At 40.9% G+C, this 24,653-nt stretch overlaps 1 protein-coding gene across 1 annotated transcript in view; it reads left to right on the top strand.

Annotated features, from left to right (window-relative positions):
* Positions 1–1,050: 1,050 nt before the first annotated feature.
* The window catches only part of LOC121578698 (neurexophilin-2-like), a 108,636-nt gene continuing 85,033 nt past the window's right edge, over positions 1,051–24,653 (top strand). The window contains exon 1 of the mRNA XM_041893086.1: positions 1,051–1,567. Coding sequence (XP_041749020.1) covers positions 1,514–1,567 — 54 coding nt within the window. The 5' untranslated portion in view covers positions 1,051–1,513. The remainder of the gene's footprint in view (positions 1,568–24,653) is intronic.

Here is a 24,653-nt window from a genome sequence, read left to right on the forward strand (position 1 = left end):
GAACAAAGATAAATAATCAGTCAACTCTGTCCTAAAATGTAAAATTTCTTGATATTTGATTGTTGTTTTTTAAGATTGAGGTGCCAGAATCAGAAATGTGCATTTCTAGATGTTTTGTTTATTTTAGTTTTTTGGTTAGATTTTGGGGTTTCATCCCATAATGTGAATTATTGTCTTACAAGTTATTTGCATTTCAGAAGGTGACAAATTTAGTTAGACAAAAACACTTTGTTGTCCCTCTTTTTCACAAGATAACTATACATGTTCAATAACATCAGAAAGAGAGAGAAATAGAGAAATAGAAAGAAAGAAAGAAAGAAAGAAAGAAAGAAAGAAAGAAAGAAAGAAAGAAAGAAAGAAAGAAAGAAAGAAAGAAAGAAAGAAAGAAAGAAAGAAAGAAAGAAAGAAAGAAAGAAAGAAAGAAAGAAAGAAAGAAAGAAAGAAAGAAGGGACAAAGGGGAAAGAAGATTCTCTCACCTCACATTTTCTACTCAAACTAATGATCTTATAGTAGCCTAAAGTATAAATGTTTATATACATGATAACATTAGGCCTACTTGCTTGCTTTATTATTGCATGTGTATATATATAAATGTGTCATTTGAATAATAGCTGTAGTTTACAGAAATGTAGAGCAGCCTAGTGTCAAGCAGGACTAAGGTCTGAGATCATTAGAATATTGTGGTCTGCTGACTGCAAACATCTAGAATACTAATGTGCATAGCCTAACAATCATCTCGGCCATAACATCCCATGATGACTAGACTAGTGTAAACCAAGATCCTCTTACAGTATTTGGGGGTGCAATTCAAACAAAATAAATGTGTAAATTACATAATAAAACATAGGTTTATGCAAACTTTTACCAACGTTCTGGAAACATATGTGTATATATATATATATATATATATATATATATATATATATATATATATATATAAACATACACATCAGTTCAGTAGGATATGCCAGGCTGGTATTTTGGATTTGAATACAGGTGAGGGAGAAGTAGAACGTTCGGCTACCTGTCGAGTCGAGAGGTCTGTCTGAGAGGCGCGAGGAAATTGGACTGGGCGCGGGCCTTTACGCACAGAGAGAGAGAGTGAGCAAGAGAGAGAGAGAAAGCAAACGAACGACACATTTTCTCAGCAACCTCTCGAGCTTTGAGTGGAACAGAATATGCTCTCGTGATCTTCACTCTTATAGCCTACACGTTCTCTTCTTGCGAAGGTGACTTTGCCTCTGCGCGCAAACTTCCCGACTTCCGTTCTCCAACAGCGTCCATCCTTCTAAACTATGGATATGCATCACACTAACGAAACGGACCAGATAAGCTTAACCTGCAACTAGTTGTCCGTATCGAAAACACTGTAAAATAGACAGAGAAATTACCTACATCGAAACTTTTTGGGACATTTTTGTGTGCGCTCCCTGCCTGCTGTTGCTGCTGTGTGTATGTTAATCCAAGGAGACTCGTAGTGTCAGGGTGGTCCGCAACGGAAGGTGTGCTGCGATGAAGGTACTCGGTTGGACCATTGTGATCCTCTCCCAGTGGATTCTACGAAAGGTAAGAGAGTCGTATAACGGCTGGTTAGGCTACGGAATCTTGACATATTGAATTAACAGAAAGTTGTTCCACATTTCTTCACTCATTTTCTTGTAAAACGTCAAACATGTTGCCTCTAAATTGTGGTAATCAAAAGTATTTCAAAAGGAAATGGGACCCAAAATCACGAGAACATTTTCAAATACATTCATAGACAAGTAACGTTTAGCCTATAGAGATGTTAGGTCGGGTTCATCTATAAAATCTACCAAATAGGATAACCTACTATTTAACATTCCACCTGTGTGACCTGCCAGCCCAGCCCAGCTACTGTGTGAGAAGTGAGGACATGTCCAGATACAAAAGTGCGCGTTTCAACCCCACTTTTTTCAAGTTATTGGGGTTTTGATAGTTGCTTGTATCTCATGACGAAGCAGCATATGTTTCCGAGGATAGTGTTTTTAACAGTTCAGTAGAAAGGTGAGCTTTTCTGGAATGGAAGAGCGAGCGCATTACTTTCCCGCACACAAACTGCCACGCGTGGATGCTCGCTTGTCTGATTTTCAATCGTGAAGCAGCATACAGACATACAGCTCCAGCTCCTTACTAGCTCACAGCTTCGCTGACTCAATTATTCCGTCCGAGCGTTTCCCTTCCTCCTACTTAAGCATCACACCATTATCTATTTGCGCTTGCAGCAACTTCCTTAAAATTTATTCAGAAGTTAAAAATGCCGTTGGCTTGTTTTATCTTCACATCGTTTTACTAAGCAAAGAGTTTGTGTGTTTATTATATTTGGAATGTACAGTGTGTCTAATGTGTGTGGTGCGTGTGTGTGTGTGTGTGTGTGTGTGTGGAGTGTGTGTGTGTGCGTGTGTGTATGTGTGAGAGGCAGTATAGAATGTACTGCGAACACTCTTGGCAATTGGGAGGAATAGCTGTTTTTATTATGGACTGAACAAACATGTTGTTTGCCACTTTGATCCAAATGTTCAGTCATAGGTCATAGGAATGGTCTACATGTGATCAACCATCAAACCCACTCATTCATAATGAGGGGCAATGTTTTGAAGAAGGTACAATGGGAGGTTTGGTTAGAAGTGCCCATGGATGAGTAGTAGTGGTCAAATCTCAAATCTCTAAAGTTCATCATGTGATCTGCATCATAGGAAGGGTCATGACTCATGACCTATGCACCAACCTTACTATAAAACCTTTTAGGAAAACAAACCCCTCTCAGCCAGATAAGACATACAGTGCATCACACAAACAGGCCTGCATTTTTTTAGTGTGCAGGTATGAAAAGATGCATTCCGGTGACCTTGTGAATATTGAGATGCCACACCTCAAATTCTCTATATTTTTCTTCTTACATTCTTTTTATTATTGATGTCAGTATTTTTTACATTATATTTCCCCAATTCTCATGATTGTGTTTGTTTATCATCATATGAAAACATGAATCAGAGAAAAAAGAACAGACTCACTCAAACCTTAGTAGCTACGGTGACAGCTCAGTAGCTTTTTAGCTATTTTTAAAACGACTTAAAAGTCACCATGATGTGTAAAACAAGTATTTCTTTTTAGTCTGGAATCCACCAATAGAATAAATTGTTTCAAAGTGACAAACCTTTTTGTTACTAGGGCTGTGAGAAGAGGCTGAGGCAATCATTTTCAGCAGTTTGTGTGTGTGTATGTGTGTGTGTATGTGCGGGTATGTGTGTGCTTACACACAGACATGTTCTACAGTTGACTTTTCAGACATGTTGGAGATGTTAAAAACACCCTGTCATCTGGCAGATTGAGGTTACGCCAACTATTGTGACAGATGACACTTAGTTCTTTTGAGGATCTGAATACAAACTGAAACATTTTACTGGTCATAAATTATACCTGTATTCTGCTCTCACATAAGAGTGCAACTCACCTGCAACTGTATTGGTTTCACTTAATGTTGGAGTTACAACCATAATGTAATAATGTGTCTTGAAACACTATTCCATTACGTGTCTTCAGTACATCTATAGTATAGAGAGAACAAGAAGTCATTGCTAGGGTGAAATCAAGGAATTATTATAACCCTATGGCCCTGTAGATTACTACATGAGAGGGTTAACGAGAAAGGAGAGGAGCGGAAAGAAGAAGAATGGGGGAATGAAAGAGAAAGCGAGAGAGAGAGAGAGAGAGAGAGAGAGAGAGAGAGAGAGGGGGAAAGGATGAGAGAGGAGAGGGTAAACGAGGGAGGAGCGGAAAGAAGCAGAATGGGGGAATGAGAGAGAAAGATAGAGAAAAGAGAGTGTTTAGACTCCAGGCACTACGCAGCGTTGAGCGTTGAAGAGAAGATGATCACACATTTTCATGGTGGATGTAAAACGGCCCATCGCCATTAGCTGATATGGAATTATGTTTTAGTCATATTTTTATGAGTAGTATTAAAATATGATGATCATAATTATTTGTATTATTATTACATTTTGATGACCATTTTATGTTACATAGCCTATCTAATTTTGTTTACACTGAGCAAAAATATAAACACAACATGTAAAGTCTTGGTCCCATGAGCTGAAATAAAGATCCCAGAAATGTTCCATACACACAAAAATCTTATTTCTCAAAAATGTTGTGCACAAATTTGTTTACATCCCTTTTAGTGAGCATTTCTCCTTTGCCTATATAATCCATCCACCTGACAGGTGTAGCATATCAAGAAGCTGATTAAACAGCATGATCATTACACAGGTGCACCTTGTGCTGGGGACAATAAAAGGCCACTCTAAAATGTGCAGGTTTGTCACACAACACAATGCCACAGCTGTCTCTAGTTTTGATGGAGCGTGCAATTGGCATGCTGACTGCAGGAATGTCCACCAGAGCTGTTGTCAGAGAACTGAATGTTCATTTCTCTACCATAAGCCACCTCCAACGTTTTTTTTGGAGAATTTGGCAGTATGTCCAACCGGCCTCATAACCGCAGACCACGTGTAACCACGCCAGCCCAGAACCTCCACATCTGGCTTCTTCACCTGTGGGATCGTCTGAGACCAGCCACCCGGACAGCTGATGAAACTGAGGAGTATTTATGTCTGTAATAAAGCCCTTTTGTGGGGAAAAACTCATTTTGATTGGCTGGGCCTGGCTCCACAGTGGGTGGGCCTGGCTCCCAAGTGAGTGGGCCTATGCCCTCACAGTCCCACTCATGGCAGCGCCCCTGCCCAGTCATGTGAAATCCATAGATTATGGCCTACTGAATTTATTTCAATTGACTGATTTCCTCAGTAAAATTTATGAAATTGTTGCATGTTGCGTGTATATTTTCGTTCGGTGTGTATATATATATATATATATATATATATATATATATATATATATATATATATATATATATATATATATAAATGCATATACCTACTAATTCCAGGGTTTTTCTTTATTTTTACTATTTTCTACATTGTAGAATAAGACGTCAAAACTATGAAATAACACATATGGAATCATGTAGTAACCAAAAAAGTGTTAAACAAATCAAAATATATTTAGCTACCCTTTACCTTGATGACAGTTTGCACACTCTTGGCATTATCTCAACCAGCTTCATGAGGTAGTCACCTGGAATGCATTTCAATTAACAGGTGTGCCTTGTTAAAAGTTAATTTGTGAAATTTCTTTCCTTCGTAATGCGTTTGAGCCAATCAGTTGTGTTGTGACAAGGTAGGGGTGGTATACAGAAGATAGCCCTATTTGGTAAAAGATCAAATCCATATTATGTCAAGAACAGCTCAAATAAGCAAAATTACTTTAAGACATGAAGGTCAGTCTTTCCGGAAAATGTCAAGAACTTTGAAAGTTTCTTCAAGTGCAGTCGCAAAAACCATCAAGTGCTACGATGAAACTGGCTCTCATGAGAACCGCCACAGGAAAGGAAGACCCAGAGTTACCTCTGCTGCAGAGGATAAGTTCATTTGAGTTAACTGCTCCTCAGATTGCAGCCCAAATAAATGCTAAACAGAGTTCAAGTAACAGACATATCTCAACATCAACTGTTCAGAGGAGACTACGTGAATCAGGCTTTCATGGTCGAATTGCTGCAAAGAAACCACTACTAAAGGGCACCAATAATAAGAAGAGACTTGCTTGGGCCAAGAAACACGAGCAATGGACATTATACCGGTGGAAATCTGTCTTTTGTTCTGATGAGTCCAAATTTGTGATTTTTGGTTCCAACCGCCGTGTCTTTGTGAGATGCAGAGTAGGTGAACGGATGATCTCCACATGTGTGGTTCCCACCATGAAGCATGGAGGAGGAGGTGTGATGGTGTGGGGGTGCTTTTCTGCTGACACTGTCTGTGATTTATTTAGAATTCAAGGCATATGTGGGATCTCCTTCAAGACTGTTGGAAAAGCATTCCTCATGAAGCTGGCCAAGAGTGTGCAAAGCTGTCATCAAGGCAAAAGGTGGCTACTTTGAAGAATCTCAAATATATAATATATTTTGATTTGTTTAACACTTTTTAGGTTACTACATGAGTCCGTATGTGTTATTTCATAGTTTTGATGTCTTCACTATTATTCTACAATGTAGAAAATAGTACAAATAAAGAAAAGTCCTTGAATGAGTAGGTGTGTCCAAACTTTTGACTGGTACTGTATATATATAGGCCCGTATTTATTTTGTCTGGCTTACCGTTCCAAATAAAATGGAATATTTTTCGCTCATATATTTTAAAAAACAAGTCGCTTGGTGTAGGCAAGGCCATAAGCAAATAGGTAACCTGGGATATGACTAAAGAGTTAATCAGGGTGATTTTCTCACAAATATACAGGTACTTTCCTTTCCATCGTAGCAAGATTTTATCTATTTTTGCTAACTTTCTATTAAAATGTATTGTAGAGAGATAATTTATTATGTCCACTTCACCGTCAGACTTTTTTATTGGTAAACTACACGGTAATGTAAAAGTAGATTTTTTTTGTGATCAATACATAATATAGTACACTCATCATAATTTGGTTGTAATCCAGAGAGGTTAGAAAATTATCTAGATCCTCTATGAGGCTGTGGAGGGAGCCACATTTTGGATTTAAAAGAAAACATGAATCCTCAGCGTACAATGACACCTGTGTTTTTAAGCCCTGGATTTCTAGCCCCTTGATATTATTGTTGGATCTGATTTTAATAGCTAACATTTCGATGGCCATAACAAATAGATATGCCGATAGTGGACAACCTTGTTTTACTCCTCTTGACAGTTTAATACTTTCTGAGAAGTAGACATTATTTACTATTTCACACCTAAGGTTACTATACATAACTTTAACCCATTGTATAATAGATTCTCCAGAATTGAAATATTCCAGGCATTTATATATAAATTCTAGTCGTACTTTATCAAAATCCCTTTTATAGTCAGCTATGAACACCAGGCCTGGTTTCCCAGATTTTTCATAGTGTTCTATTGTTTCCAGTACTTGTTTTATATTATCTCAAATGAATCGTCCATTTAAAAAACCTGTCTGATTAGGATGAATAATATCCGACAATACCGTTTTAATTCTATGCACTATGCATTTTGCTAGAATTTCTGCATCACAACACTGAACTGTAAGGGGCCTCACATTTTTAAGTGGACTGGATATTTATATTTACCACTTGGGTCCTGTTTCAGTAATGATGAAATCAGACCTTCTTGTTGAGTATCCGATCATCTAAAATGTTTATAAGAGTGGTTAAAACATGCTAATATCCGTCCTCTGAGTACATCAAAAAAGGTTTGGTATACCTCAACTGGTATGCCATCCGGCCCTGGAGTTTTCCCATACTTAAAGGCTTTAATTGCATCAATAAGTTCCTCCTCTGTAATTTGGTCTTCACGTTAGTCTTTCTGTACAGCTGTTAATTTTACATTATAAAAAAATAAAATAATGATAACTTCGGTTAGTGGAGATGGAGGAGACTGAAACGAAAACCTATGCTTAAAGGACTGTGCTTCCTCTTTCAAAATATAATTTGGTGAATCATGGGTGACTCCGTCATTTGTAACAAGTTTCCGTAAATTATTTTTAGTAGCGTTTCTATGTTGAAGATGAAAAAATAATTTAGTGCATTTTTCCCAACATTCCATTCAGTTCGCTTTATTTTTAATAATATATTACACTTGATCTTTCTTGAATAAGTTCCTCCATTTCTTTTTGTTTTTCCTCTAATGTATTCTTGCCTCTATGGTACAGTTTTTATTGCTATCTATCTGTAATGTTAGTCCCTCTATTTCCTTTGTTAATATGAACTATTTTTACCTAAATTGCTTCTGTTTTAAAGATGAGTATTGAATCGCCAATCAGACACATTTAAAAGTGTCCCATACAATATGGGGATCTGCTGTACCTACAGTGCATTTAGAAAGTATTCTGACCCCTTTACTTTTTCCACATTTTGTTACAGTACAGGCTTATTCTAAAATGGATGTAAAATCCTAATCAATCTACACACAATACCCCATAATGACAAAGCAAAAACAGGTTTTTTGAAATCTTTGCAAATTTATAATAAAAAACAACAACTGAAATATAATATTGACGTATGGATCCAGACGCTTTACTAAGTACTTTGTTAAAGCACCTTTGGCAGCGATTACAGCCTTGTGTCTTCTTGGGTATGACACTACAAGCTTGGCACACCTGTATTTGGGGTGTTTCTCCCATTCTTCTCTGCAGATCCTCTCAAGCTCTATCAGGTTGGATGGGGTGCGTCGCTGCACAGATATTTTCAGGTCTCTCCAGAGATGTTCGATCGGGTTCAAGTCCGGGCTCTGGCTGGGCCACTCAAGGACATTTAGAGACTTGTCCCGAAGCCACTCCTGCTTTGTGTTGGCTGTGTGCTTAGGGTTGTTGTCCTGTTGGTAGGTGAACCTTCACCCCAGTCTGAGGTCCTGTGCGCTCTGGAGCAGGTTTTCATCAAGGATCTCTCTGTACATTGCTCTGTTAATCTTTCCCTTGATCCTGACTAGTCTCCCAGTCCCTGCCACTGAAAAACATCCCCACAGCATGATGTTGCCACCACAATGCTTCACCGTAGGGATGGTATTGGCCAGGTGATGATCGGTGCCTGGTTTCCTCCAGACATGACGCTTGGCATTCAAGCCAAAGAGTTCAATCTTGGTTTCATCAGAACAGAGACTCTTGTTTCTCATGGTCTTTTGGCAAACTCCAAGCGGGCTGTCCTGTGCCTTTTACCAAGGACTGGCTTCCATCTGGCCACTGCATTATAAAGCCCTGATTGTTGGAGTGCTGCAGAGATGGTAGTCCTTCTGGAAGGTTCTCTCATCTCCACAGAGGAACTCTGGAGCTCTGTCAGAGTGACAATAGGTCACCTCCTTGACCAAGGCCCTTCTCCCCCGATTGCTCAGTTCGGCCGGGCAACCAGCTCTTGGAAGAGTCTTGGTGGTTCCAAACTTCTTCTATTTAAGAGTGATGGAGGCCACTGTGTTCTTGGGGACCTTCAATGCTGCAGAAATGTTTTGGTACCCTTCCCCAGATCTGTGCCTCAACACAATCCTGTCTCGGAGCTCTACGGACAATTCCTTCGACCTCATGGCATAGTTTTTGCTCTGACATGCACTGTCAACTGTGGGAGCTTATATATACAGGGGTGTGCCGTTCCAAATCATATCCAATCAATTGAATTTAACACAGTTATACTCCAATCAAGTTGTAGAAACATCTCAAGGATGATCAATGGAAACAGGATGCACCTGAGCTGAATTACGAGTCTCATTGCAAAGGGTCTGAATACTTATGTAAATAAGGTATATATGTATATATTTTTTAATAAATTAGCTAACATTTCTAAAAACCTGTTTTCACTTTGTCATTGTGGGGATGGTGTGTAGGTTGGGGAAAAAAACATTTAATCAATTTTAGAATAAGGCTGTAACGGAAAAAGTGAATGGGTCTGAATACTTTCTGAATGCACTGTATGTTTTGTCAGAAAAAGTCAGTTATATATTCTTCTGTCCTGGTTAAAATCAAGTTGTCATCCAATAGACTTTGATTACATTTCCAATATCCTCACACATGTGGAAATTCTGTAAGAGTTATGTATATGCCAATTATTTGATGGTCCGACCACATTCTGTCCCCTATCAACACTTTTTAAACTTTTAGTGCCAGCAAGAATGACATAAGAATGTAGTCAAGACGACTATCTTGATTGAGCTTTCGCCATATATATCTCACTAGGTCAGGATATTTAAGCCTCCATATATCCACTAATTCCAATATATCCATGATATTTGTGATTTCCTTAAATGCATGAGGGTGATAGTTTGTAGTGTGATTTCCATTACGGTCCATTGAGGTATTTAAAACCATAGTATAGTCTCCCACCATAGTAATAGAGTCTTGTATATAATTCCTTCTCTCATCTATCTACGTGCTCTCCTCCTCTCAGCTGTCTGTGACCAGGCTAAAAAACCTTTCCAAACCAAACCTTCATATCATGACCTCTAACCACTACACACAGCCTACATCATTGTCACGTCATAGTCAACATAGCTACTAGAACTAACGCGTTAGTAAACCCGCTACAATCATGCAGTACAGTGTACAGTCAGCAGCAAGCAGTTTAGCAGTTACACTGGCGGGCAATACATTAATAAAAGCAAAAGCTTACCTTGACTTGGAAGAGTTCCAGTGTTGGATAGCCAGCTAGCTAACATAACATCCCTCTCTGTTTGAGCTGGGTGTTTGAGTAGGCTAGACTAGTTAGCTGCATTTGATTCTAGCTAAGTAAGTGAAAGTGAAAAATATATATACTATGAAATATAGCTATCTCTCTCTTTTTCTCTCTCGCTCTATCTTGCTTCTCCTTAATTTTGGAAGAAATTAATTTCTTTAAAACTGCTCAACTATTGTCTTTCTCTCTCTTTGAGTCAACTGTTCACCATATTTTCAGCACTGTAGTGCTAGCTAGCTGTAGCTTATGCTTTCAGTACTAGATTCATTCTCTGATACTTTGATTGGGTGGATATGTTAGTTCAATGCATGTACAGTTGAAGTCGGAAGTTTACATACACTTAGGTTGGAGTCATTAAAACTCGTTTTTCAACCTCTCCACAAATGTCTTGTTAACAAACTATAGTTTTGGCAAGTCGGTTAGGACATCTACTTTGTGCATGACACAAGTAATTTTTCCAACAATTGTTTACAGACAGATTATTTCACTTATAATTCACTGTATCACAATTCCAGTGGGTCAGAAGTTTACATACACTAATTTGACTGTGCCTTTAAACAGCTTGGAGAATTCCAGAAAATTTGAGTCAATTGGAGGTGTACCTGTGGATGTATTTCAAGGCCTACCTTCAAACTTAGTGTCCCTTTGCTTGACATCATGGGAATATCAAAATAAATCAGCCAAGACCTCAGAGAAAAAATGGTAGACCTCCACAAGTCTGGTTCATCCTTGGGAGCAATTTCCAAACGCCTGAAGGTACCACGTTCATCTGTACAAACAATAGTACGCAAGTATAAACACCATGGGACCACGCAGCCGTCATACCGGTCAGGAAGGAGACGCGTTCTGTCTCCTAGAGATGAACGTACTTTGGTGCGAAAAGTGCAAATCAATCCCAGAACAACAGCAAAGGACCTTGTGAAGATGCTGGAGGAAACAGGTACAAAAGTATCTATATCCACAGTGAAACAAGTCCTATATCGACATAACCTGAAAGGCCGCTCAGCAAGGAAGAAGACACTGCTCCAAAACCGCCTTAAAAAAGCCAGACTACGGTTTGGAACTGCACATGGGGACAAAGATCATACATTATAACCATTGTTATGTTTGGAGGAGAAAGGGGGATGCTTGCAAGCCGAAGAACACCATCCCAACCGTGAAGCACGGGGGTGGCAGCATCATTACATTTTACATTTTACATTTTAGCAGACGCTCTTATCCAGAGCGACTTACAGTTAGTGATTACATTTTTTATTTATTTTTATACTGGCCCCCCGTGGGAATCAAACCCACAACCCTGGCGTTGCAAACACCATGCTCTATCAACTGAGCTACATCCCTGCCGGCCATTCCCTCCCCTACCCTAGACGACTCTGGGCCAATTGTGCGCCGCCCATGAGTCTCCCGGTCGCGGCCGGCTGCGACAGAGCCTGGATTCGAACCAGGATCTCTAGTGGCACAGTTAGCACTGCGGTGCAGTGCCTTAGACCACTGCGCCACTCAGGAGTTGCGTCATGCTCTGGGGTTGCTTTGCTGCAGGAGGGACTGGTGCACTTCACAAAATAGATGGCATCTTGAGGAAGGAAAATTATGTGGATATATTGAAGCAACATCTCAAGACATCAGTCAGGAAGTTAAAGCTTGGTCGCAAATAGGTCTTCCAAATGGACAATGACCCCAAGCATACTTTCAAAGTTGTGGCAAAATGGCTTAAGGACAACAAAGTCAAGGTATTGGAGTGGCCATCACAAAGCCCTGACCTCAATCCTATAGAACATTTGTGGGCAGAAATGAAAAAGCGTGTGCGAGCAAGGAGGCCTACAAACCTGAGTCCGTTACACCAGCTCTGTCAGGAGGAATGGGCCAAAATTCACCCAACTTATTGTGGGAAGCTTGTGGAAGGCTACCCGAAACGTTTGACCCAAGTTAAACAATTTAAAGGCAATGCTACCAAATACTTATTGAGTCTATGTAAACTTCTGACCCACTGGGAATGTGATGAAGAAATAAAAGCTGAAATAAATCATTCTCTCTACTAATATTCTGACATTTCACATTCTTAAAATAAAGTGGTGATCCTAACTGACCTAAGACAGCACATTTTTACTAGGATTAAATGTCAGGAATTGTGGAAAACTGAGTGTAAATGTATTTGGCTAAGGTGTATGTAAACTTCCGACTTCAACTGTATACAACTATATCTTGCCCACTGTAGCTTGCTATATCCACACTGATTGGTAAAGTAATTTAATTTTGATCTAAATGTAAAAAAAAAAAAAAAAAAACTTTATTTTGCTGGTCAGAACAGTGGAACAGAACGAAAAAAAAATAATGCTTCTGTTCAGAACGAAACGATTGGAAAATATTTTTGCTTCTGAAGAATGTGCTCATTCTATTGTCAGTCAGCAACTAGAGTAGAACTGTTCCTCTCCCTGCCAGGTCATATGGCTCCATTCTGTGTGTGTGTGTGTGTTTGTGTGTGTGTTTGTGTTTGTGTGTGCATGTGTGTGTGTGTGTGTGTGGTGGTAGGTAGGTAGGTAGGTAGGTAGGTAGGTAGGGTGTATGAGTGTATGACTGGCAGTCATCCAGCCCATTTTCAAGACCCAGAATCATCCACAATAGGTCCCCTAATCTGTCAAAAAAATGTTCACTAACCCATAATCTGTTGTTTAATCTGTTGCATGATGAAAAAAGCAATCACATTACTGGTATACCAGATGAGTAAGTATCTATCTATGCCTTGTGTATATCTATCATAGCTATTGCATTCCCTCTGAAACAGCATTAATTCCCATTGACCAGATCAAACTATAGCCACCAGGAAATGGTGCAGATATTGAGACAGATTTCTCTTATTATTATTATTTATTGATTTTACAGTGGGCCTACCTACATACAGTAGTTAAAACAATTATTAATTTCCATCCCAATTATGTTTTTGACATTTCTATCCACATTTAGGCTATGCCATCCTACTGTATTTATATTACCTTTCTTACAATGAGGACAACATACCTTGGCCATGGTGCTAAATATTTTCTGTGGTTTTCTTTTTTCGATTTCTGGAGATACAACCAGGAGGTTATCAATAATTTCAGACATGCCAGTATGTTCTATTCATTGATCTCAAGGCGTGCTTCAGACATCTGACTGGTTGGACACAGCCTTAGCATTGTGGATTAATTGCAGTGTAGCAAGCAAATACGTTCGTTGTTGTTTGTACATAACATAAAAAAAAAAAAACGGAAACCAATTTCCATTATGATCAAGAACACTTTACAAATATATTTCTCATTCAGATGCCTGGAATTATCTATGGTATTATAGTAAATGAGATGGACAGCATACCAAAAAATAATCAGCAATAATCAATTTACTGCTCTGCATGAAATTTCCTATGGAATTGTATCACATCCAACTTTTACCAGTGCTCTAGTTCGACCTCTTCTCTTCTCTTCTCTTCTCTTCTCTTCTCTTCTCTTCTCTTCTCTTCTCTTCTCTTCTCTTCTCTTCTCTTCTCTTCTCTTCTCTTCTCTTCTCTTCTCTTCTCTTCTCTTCTCTTCTCTTCTCTTCTCTTCTCTTCTCTTCTCTTCTCTTCTCTTCTCTTCTCTTCTCTTCTCTTCTCTTCTCTTCTCTTCTCTTCTCTTCTCTTCTCTTCTCTTCTCTTCTCCTCTCCTCAAACTCAAACTCACCTCTCCAATCCTGCCACTTATCTCTCTCCTGTCTTATCCTCCTCTTCTCACCTCTCCTCTCTCTTCTCACCTCTCCTCTTTTCTCCCCCTGCCTCCCCTCCTCCCTTCCTCCCTAACCCTTATATTTCTTCCCTCCCTCCCCCTACTACCCTGCCCTCTACTAGTAGGAGAGGCAGAAAGAGAGCACTGGGCTCCAGATCAGACCTCAGCCTGTCTGGGTTGGCCAGGTCTGGGTATAGGGTGCCCTACAGTACATTGTGCCAGCCTGCTCTGGAGCTGACCATAGCCAGCTGCTGCCCTACTCCTCCAGGACCCCCCTCTCTCTCTGCCCAGCCTGCCCAGCTGGAGGCTGGGTCCAGCGGGCAGGGGCCTCCTCTGTACTGGGGCCAGCCTGGTAGTGGTGGAGGTGTGGTGGTGGAGGGGGGCTTCCAGTACTAGTCTCCCCCAGAGTGAAACACAAATGCTGATGCCAAGGCCACATCAGGATTGCTGAATCCTGCCGTGTCTAGCTAGTCTACTCTGGCCCCATGTGTGGTGTAGCTAGCACATGCCTGACATTTCAATTCACTCACATAGCCCACACACACACACAGAGGCCTGAACACAGTCCTGATCACCGACGACGACGATGAGACAGCCTATAGGGAGGAGGTCAGAGACCTGACAGTGTGGTGTCAGGACAACAACTTCTCCCTCAATGTGGGCAAGACAAACAAGCTTATTGTGGATTACAGGAAACGGAGGGCCAAACATGCCCCCATTGAAATCGACGGGGCTGTAGTGGAGCGGGTTGAGAGCTTCAAGTTCCTAGGTGGCCTAAGGACCTATCATGGTCCAAACACACCAATACAGTTGTGAAGAGGGCACGACAAAGATCTACAGCTGCACCATTGAGAGCATCTTGACTGGCTGCATCACCGCTTGGTATGGCAACTGCACGGCATCCAACCGCAAGGCGCTACAGAGGGTAGTGCGTATGGCCCAGGCGGTGTCAGAGGAAGGTCCTAGAAATTGTAAAAGACACCAGCCACCCGGCAAGCGGTACCAGAGTGCCAAGTCTGGGACCAAAAGGCTCCTAAACAGCTTCTACCCCCAAGCCATAAGACTGCTGAACAGTTAATCAAATGGCTACCTGGACAATTCACATTGACACCCTTTCTTATTTATTTATTTATTTGCACTGACTCTCTTGCACACTCACTAGACTCTAGCCACACACTCACACACACTGCACTGACACTTCAACACACACACACATACGTACAAGCACACACAGCATACGCTCACACACACAAAACACAGACACAGACATGCATATTGAGGCCACACACACACTCACTCTTTCACACTCTTCACACACATTGCTGGTACTTTTTTAATTATATATCCTAATCGCCTAGTCACATTTACCCCTACCTACATGTACATACTGTATTACCTCAATTACCTTGTACCCCTGCACATTGACTTTGTACCCGTACTCCTTGTATAAAGCCTTGTTATTGTTATTTTATTGTGTTACTATTTCCTTATTTTTTATATATATTTTTCTTACTTTTTAAATCTGCAATGTTGGGTAAGTAAGCATTTCACGGTAAAGTCTACACCTGTTGTATCTGGTGCATGTGACCAATGAAATTTGATTTGATTTGACACACAGACACACACACACACACACACACACACACACACACACACACACACACACACACACACACACACACACACACACACACACACACACACACACACACACACACACACACACACACACACACACACACACACACACACACACACACACACACACACATACACATACATTCCTTGCTCAATGGATGGGTGCCAGAGCATCACAATGGTATTGTGTTTGTGTAATTACTCAGCATACAACTGCTCCCCGAAAAGAAAAAAAAGACAGGAAAAAATGTCAGAGTAGATGATAATGTCTAAAACGGAATCAATTTCAGAGTATTCCGGGCAATACACTCATCCCACGCAATAAGCCATGTGAAAGATACAGCTATACATCACCACGCAAACAGCAGAGCACACTGGAAATGAATAGACCAAAAGAGAAATATATTACAGACGCTAAAGCATGGAAAGCCATGGAAAATGAGGAAATGCTCGCATATACGGTGCCTCTGTTGTCAGGGTGCGACGGGGTAGACAAAGAGTGTATTTATTACACTGCAATTACCATTGAGGTATCACAGGCGTAATGGCAGTGGAGAAAATGAACACTTTGCGGGAACCGATAAAGGGGACATTATAGCAGGGTTTGTCATGCCCTGTGAGCCTCTCCTCCTGGTGGCCCACTATCCATCACCACCACCACACCACATCTGCCTTTAGAATGCACCTGCAGAGAGAGAGGGGGAGAGGGGGAGGGAGGCAGATAGAGGGAGAGGGGAGAGAGAAATAGATAGAAAGAGAAAGAAAGAGGGAGAGTGTCACCACAATACAGAAGAGAAGAGTGAGGACTATAAGAGGCATCATCATCATCACTTATGTTAACTCTTTGTGTGTTGAGTCTGCCTTCATCTTAGTGGTGTCTCTTTTAAGTGCCTCTTTGCATGTATCTAATAATGCAGAGGGAGGGGAGTGTAGTGTCTTTAGCAGATTAAGTGGTCAGCCCTACTTTAGATTGGGAGTGTAATGTGTAGGGTGTCTAGCAGATGAAGTTGTCAGCCCTACTTTAGATTGGGAGTGTAGTGTGTAGGGTGTCTAGCAGATGACGTTGTCAGCCCTACTTTAGATTGGGAGTGTAGTGTGTAGGGTGTCTAGCAGATGAAGTGGTCAGCCCTACTTTAGATTGGGAGTGTAGTGTGTAGTGTGTTTAGCAGATGAAGTTGTCAGCCCTACTTTAGATTGGGAGTGTAGTGTGTAGGGTGTCTAGCAGATGACGTTGTCAGCCCTACTTTAGATTGGGAGTGTAGTGTGTAGGGTGTCTAGCAGATGAAGTGGTCAGCCCTACTTTAGATTGGGAGTGTAGTGTGTAGGGTGTCTAGCAGATGAAGTGGTCAGGCCATCTTTAGATTGGGAGTGTAGTGTGTAGGGTGTCTAGCAGATGAAGTTGTCAGCCCTACTTTAGATTGGGAGTGTAGTGTGTAGGGTGTCTAGCAGATGACGTTGTCAGCCCTACTTTAGAATGGGAGTGTAGTGTGTAGGGTGTCTAGCAGATGAAGTGGTCAGCCCTACTTTAGATTGGGAGTGTAGTGTGTAGGGTGTCTAGCAAATGAAGTGGTCAGGCCATCTTTAGATTGGGAGTGTAGTGTGTAGGGTGTCTAGCAGATGAAGTTGTCAGCCCTACTATAGATTGGGAGTGTACTGTGTAGGGTGTCTAGCAGATGAAGTGGTCAGCCCTACTTTAGATTGGGAGTGTAGTGTGTAGGTTGTCTAGCAGATGAAGTGGTCAGGCCATCTTTAGATTGGGAGTGTAGTGTGTAGGGTGTCTAGCAGATGAAGTGGTCAGCCCTACTTTAGATTGGGGAATGTAGTGTGTAGGGTGTCTAGCAGATGAAGTGGTCAGGCCATCTTTAGATTGGGAGTGTAGTGTGTAGGGTGTCTAGCAGATGAAGTTGTCAGCCCTACTTTAGATTGGGAGTGTAGTGTGTAGGGTGTCTAGCAGATGAAGTGGTCAGCCCTACTTTAGATTGGGAGTGTAGTGTGTAGGTTGTCTAGCAGATTAAGTGGTCAGGCCATCTTTAGATTGGGAGTGGAGTGTGTAGGGTGTCTAGCAGATGAAGTTGTCAGCCCTACTTTAGATTGGGAGTGTAGTGTGTAGGGTGTCTAGCAGATGATGTGGTCAAGCCATCTTTAGATTGGGAGTGTAGTGTGTAGTGTGTCTAGCAGATGAAGTGGTCAGGCCATCTTTAGATTGGGAGTGTAGTGTGTAGGGTGTCTAGCAGATGAAGTGGTCAGCCCTACTTTAGATTGGGAGTGTAGTGTGTAGGTTGTCTAGCAGATGAAGTGGTCAGGCCATCTTTAGATTGGGAGTGGAGTGTGTAGGGTGTCTAGCAGATGAAGTTGTCAGCCCTACTTTAGATTGGGAGTGTAGTGTGTAGGGTGTCTAGCAGATGATGTGGTCAAGCCATCTTTAGATTGGGAGTGTAGTGTGTAGTGTGTCCAGCAGATGAAGTGGTCAGGCCATCTTTAGATTGGGAGTGTAGTGTGTAGGGTGTCTAGCAGATGAAGTGGTCAGCCCTACTTTAGATTGGGAGTGTAGTGTGTAGGGTGTCTAGCAGATGAAGTGGTCAGCCCTACTTTAGATTGGGAGTGTAGTGTGTAGGGTGTCTAGCAGATGAAGTGGTCAGCCCTACTTTAGATTGGGAGTGTAGTGTGTAGTGTGTTTAGCAGATGAAGTGGTCAGCCCTACTTTAGATTGCTCTGATGCTCCAGTTAGAGAGGTCCCCAGTCGTGGCTGAGATGTGCAATGTGAGTGGTGAATAAATGTGTTCCCCTCTGTAGCTCTGAGGAAGGCTATGAAATAGATCACATCATAAGGGACAGAAGGACTGTTTGGCACTGATCGTCTTATCACCACTCTAGTTGGATTTTATCTTAGTTACATGTACAGTGCCTTCAGAAAATATTCAACCTCCTTGACTTTTTCGACATTTTGTTGTGTTACAAAGTGGGATTCAAATGTATTTAATTGTCATTTTTTTGTCAACGTGGAAGGAAAATTATATATTTTTATGGAAAATAAAACACAAATATAAATTAATAGATAAGTATTCATATTCACCCGCTCAGTCAATACATGTTAGAATCACCTTTGGCCGCGATTAGAGCTGTGAGCCTTTTGGGGTAAGTCTCTAAGAGCTTTGCAATACCTGGATTGTACAATATTTGCCCATTATTCTTCAAACTCTGTCAAGTTGGTTGTTGATCATTGCTAGACAGCCATTTTCAAGTTTTGTCAAACTGTAACTAGGCCACTCAGGAACATTTAATGTTATCTTGGTAACTAAGTCTAGTAGGGCTGGGCGATATGGCCAAAATATTATATCACGGTATGTAAAAAGTTTTGATGGTATGACGGTGTTTTATGGTATTTTATGTTTTTGAATAATACAAGTTCTAAATTTGCTTGATGAGTAGTGTGTGATCCTAGGGTGGCAACACATACATTCTAAGTGATTTCATTCTGATGTGTTTTATACTATTCAATTCAACTTCAACCCAAAATTATTTTTAGCATTTTCATCAACTTCTGCATTTCCTGCAATTATTTGAGATCATTCTACACTGCCATGTAGGGCTGCACAATATGGGCAAACAATCTAGGTCTTATTTTTAACCAAATGTTGCAATTGCGATTTGACTTGGGATTTAGAGCAAAACATTTGTGTGAACTGTTGGAATCATGGAAATAGAATGAATATTCTAATTCTATACTTAGAATATAATAGTGGGCACTTTGAATACAGTGTTGTTTGACATGAAAACGAATTAAAATGCCAGGGAGGAGTTACTTTGACATGGTAGGAACCAAAGTGTTGATAAGTGTTTCCTAGGGGACCCTATAATCTTTGGCTACATTGAATGTTTTCTCTTAGCTACTTTATGTAGCTAACATATTCATGCTTTGCGTATTTCTCTTTGATTTAGAAGATACTGTTGCACAAACAACATGATGATTTAGGTCTACACCATCACTGGTATTATCAAGCCGTATAGCTAATTACGTTTGCTCTGACTTAGTACATTTATTAGCTAGATAGCTAGCCAGCTAACTAGCGACTAGCATTAGCGGCAAACAAGATTTAGGCTCAACATGCTAAGAAAATACAAACTAGCTGTTTGCAGATGTAAGAAACACAAACTAATAGTGTAATTATAGAACACTAGTGGATTTATATAAAGAAGCAAAGTGAAAACAGCATCATTGTCATCAACATTGTTGCATGTGGGCTCCCGAGTGGCGCAGCGGTCTAAGGCATTGCATCTCAGTGCTTGAGGCGTCACTAGAGACCCCCTGGTTCGATTCCAGGCTGTATCACAACCGGCTGTGATTGGGAGTCCCATAGGGCGGCGCACGGGCCCAGCGTCGTCCGGGTTTGGCCGGTGTAGGCCGTCATTGTAAATAAGAATTTGTTCTTAACTAACTTGCCTAGTTAAATAAAGGTAAAATAAAAATAAATACAATGTGCTGCATTGACCATTCAGACTGAAAGCAAGTGTCTTGGGGTCGAGGAACAACAAATGCGCTCCTTAAGGGGCGGGGCTAGGTCTGTGTGGAAAGCTGCATGGAGAGAGAGCAGAGAGGGATGACTCAAGTAGCGAAGTAAACTATAAAAATGGACGTTACACATGGCGTATCACATTTAACAAGACAAACATTCAAATACCGTTATTGAAGGTAAAGTAAAAACCCAAACCGGTCCATTCATCAATACCGGTATATTGTAAAATAAGGTATACTACCCAGCCCTAAACTCTAGTGTATATTTGGCCTTATGTTTTAGGTTATTGTCCTGCTGAAAGGTGAATTTGTCTCCCAGTGTCTGTTGGAAAGCAGACTGAACCAGGTTGTCCTCTAGGATTTTGCCCGTGCTTAGCTCTATTCCGTTTCTTTTTATCCTAAAAAACTCCCCAGTCCTTATTGATGAAAAGCATACCTATAACATGATGCAGTCACCACCATGCCTGAAAAGAGTGGTACTCAGATGTGTTGGATTTGCCCCAAGCATAACGCTTTGTATCCAGGACAAAAAGTTGGTTTCTTTTCCACATTTTTTTCAGTATTACTTTAGTGCCTTAGTTTCACTTTAATGCAAACAGGATGCATGTTTTGGAATATGTTTTATTCTTTACCGGCTTCCTTCATTACTCTGTCATTTAGGTTAGTATTGTGGAGTAACTACAATGTTGTTGATCCATCTTCAGGTTTCTCCTATCACAGCCATTAAACTCTGTAACTGTTAATTAAATCACCATTGGTGAAATCCCAGAATAGTTTCCTTCCTCTCCAGCAACTGAGTTAGGAGGGAGGCCTGCATCTTTATAGTGACAGGGTCTATTGATATACCATCCAATGAGTAATTAACTTCACCATGCTCAAAGTGATATTCAGTGTCAGTTGTTGTTGTTGTTGTTGTTGTTGTTGTTGTTGTTGCCATTTACCAATTGGTGGCCTTCTTTGCGACGCATTGGAAAACCTCCCTGGTCTTTGTGGTTGAATCTGTGCTTGAAATTCACTTCTCAACTGAGGGACCTTACAAATAATTGTATGTGTGGGGTACAGAGATGGGTAATCGTTCAGAAATGCTGTCAACCACTGTTATTGCTCACAGAGTGAGACCATGCAACTTATGTGACTTGTTAAGCAAATAATTACCCCTGAGCTTATTTTGACTTGCCATAACAAAAGGGTTGAATGCTTATTGACTCAATACATTTCAGCTTTTCATTTTTTTATTAATTTGTAAAAATGTCTAAAAACAAAATTCCACTTAAATTATGGGATATTGTGTGTAGATCAGTGGCACACAATCTCAATGTAATAAACGTTCAAAGCAGGCTGTAACATAACACAATTTTGAAAAGTCAAAGGGGTTGAATACTTTCTGAAGGCACTGTATAACGAGGAACTATCAACTTGGTAAATTGACCAGTGTTGCTGTGATGTTGGCTGCAGACAATATTGACTAATAGCTCCTGTAGGAACATGCACTGAGTGTAAAAAACACCTTCCCCTTTTGCCCTCAGAACAGCCTCAATTCGTCAGGGCATGGACTCTACAAGGTGTCAAAAGCGTTCCACAGGGATGCTGGTCCATGTTGATGCCAATGCTTCCCACAGTTGTGTCATGTTGGCTGTATGTTCTTTGGGTGGTAGACCATTCTTGATACACACGGGAAACTGTTGAGTGTGGAAAAATCCAGCAGCGTTGCAGTTCTTGACACACTCAAACCGGTGCGCCTGGCTCCTACTATCATACCCCGTTCAAAGGCACTTAAATAATTTGTCTTGCCCATTCACCCTCTGAATGGCACACACACAATCCATGTCTCAATTGTCTCAAGGCTTAAAAATACTTCTTTAACCTGTCTCTTCCGCTTCATTTACACTGATTGAAGTGGATTTAACAAGTAACATAAACAAGGGAACATAGCTTTCACCTGGATTCACCTGGTCAGTCTATGTCATGGAAGGAGCAGGTGTTCATTATGTTTTGTACACTGATTGTATAACTGTGTGTGTGTGCATGTGTGTGTAACTATTTCTCTGTCTCTAACACACACCTATGTATTACTGAAGAGTCACAATGTGTGTGTGTTGCTGAAGAGTGTGTGTACCATGTGTGTGTACCAAGGTGGTCTGAGTTATTAGACAGCCTTGGGTTTTCACAATGTTGTTGGTGATTAATAGTGACACACCTGGGAGAGATATATAGAGGACGATTTTGTGCATGTAATGAAATATTAAAGTGTAATCCTAGAGACACCAAATATCATAACTCATACTGCACACGGGAGTGCTCAGGGTCAGGCCGAACCCTCTGTGTGTGTGTGTGTGTGTAGGTGTGTGTGTGTTTCTCGTGTGTTTGTGTCTGTATTTTGTGTGTGTGTGTGTGTGTGTGTGTGTGTGTGTGTGTGTATGTGTGTGTGTGTGTGCGTGCATGCGTGCGTGCGTGCGTGTGTGTGTGTGTGTGTGCGTGTGTATGGCTGGCTACAGATGTGACTGGGCTAGTCGGATTAGTTTCTATCATTTTTTAATATCTTTAACATCGTGCCTTGTAATGCATTAATTCAGACACGCATTGAATTTATTGGAGAGAAAAAAGTCAGTGGTCCACAGCTGAAATGATGACCCTGCTAAGCCAGCCGGAAAGCACTGTACCTTTAGAAATACACACAATAAATACAGAAGAGATTGGAAATCATTTCTAAAATCCGTATTAGACAGACATATACAAGTCTCTGGGTTTTTATTAAGATAGATGCTGTATGTAATAATAATAGATATGGTGTATTGCCTTAAATCAGAGGAGAAATAGTAGGGCTGGGAATTGCTAGAGACCTCTTGATACGATATTATCACGATACAAAGCTGCCAATACGACATGTATTGTGATTCAATACTACGATTTTATTGCGATTTGATGTTCCAAACATATTGCTCACCATATGTCTGCTGCAGCGGGACATGAGAGAGCATGAGAAAATTAGTTTTGATCTGTCATGGAAATAAAAGTGTTGAAAACTAATTGGCTCACTATTTAAAAAGAAGATGAAGACCAAGCTATAAAGGTAAAATACTGTCATTTTGGTGCATGTACAGACGACTAGCACAAAAATAATATTGCAATATTGTCCAAAATAATATCCCGATATGTAACTGTATCGATTTTTTCCCCCATCACTAATAAATGTCTTTCAATCCTGGCCAATCTGTCACATCCTGTTATCCTTCCTTTTTCCCCTTCCTCTCTCTTTCTCTTCCTCGTCCTCCACCTATTCCTCGTCCTCCACCTATTCCTCGTCCTTCATCTATTCCTCGTCCTCCACCTATTCCTCATCCTGTTCCCCCTTTTTTCTCTTTCTCTTCTACTATAACTCCTAGTACTACAGGTCTCTGATTGTAGCCTGGCTAACCTACCCTACTTTGATGCCATGTGTTTCCTCAGCCTTTTTACCGGTGAAGCTGATGAAAATGTAGGCCTTGTATATATGAAATGAGTTAGGCAAATTCTGTATCTATCGTGCTGTAGTGTGTAGCCTACTGGTGCTGCTATTACTGTGTGGACTGGTGTGTAGTCTGTAGTGTAGTGTTTAGTGGTGTGTGTAGTATTTATTCTGGTACTCTGTGCTGGTGCTGGAGTTATGGGTACAGTATGTGCTGGTTCTCTGGCGCCTGTAGTGTTGTGAGCCTCTCAGGGTGTTAGTGGAACAGACAGCGATGGCAGGCACACACACACACACACAGGCATGAATCACACAGTATATTCACAGTTGAATAATATAAAATCTCAGCTTGGGTTTTAGTTAATTAGTCGTAAGGAGGGGGGAGGAAGGGGGGGATTGGATTCTCTCTCCTTTAACTCGGTCCAAGTTTGCTCAAAGGAGGTTATTGGGGATGGGGTCAGAGCTGTGCAAGGAGAGGAAGAGGAACAAACAGAAATTGTGATTTAGCAGGAGGAGAGGAGAGGAAAAGAGAGAAGAGATGAGAGGGTAAGGAAAGGGAATGAAAGGAGAGAAGAGGAAAGAGAAGGAGAGGAGAAGACTTGTCTAACATTTTTCACCACCAGGACAGATTTTAAGTGTTCTTCTGCTCATGCTACACTTTAACTGTCTGAATGAATCAGAATAACTGTGGCGGATCTTTTCACCGTAATACTTTTTTGGGGTTGTTAAATGTTCACACTTCAGACATTCCCTTCTGCATGGGCCTTGCGTAATTTTGCAGGAGTTTAACTTGACATGTTCTGAAAACAATGTTGAGAACATGGAGAGCTAGAATATTTGGACTACTACCTTAGCTAAAATGTTGTCACGTCATAACAGAGCTTGTCTGAAATAGCACCCTATTCCCTACCTAGTTTTGACCAGGGGCCCATAGGGTTCTGGTCAAAAGTAGTGCACTATATAGGGAATAGGGTGCCATTTCAGACATTCCAGGATTGTGTCCAAAGACGGCTGCCATCTTGTAGTCCAGGGAACTGTGCAGATGG

The sequence above is a fragment of the Coregonus clupeaformis genome, chromosome 12 (genome assembly GCF_020615455.1).
Source record: "Coregonus clupeaformis isolate EN_2021a chromosome 12, ASM2061545v1, whole genome shotgun sequence".
Classification (NCBI taxonomy): Eukaryota; Metazoa; Chordata; class Actinopteri; order Salmoniformes; family Salmonidae; genus Coregonus; species Coregonus clupeaformis.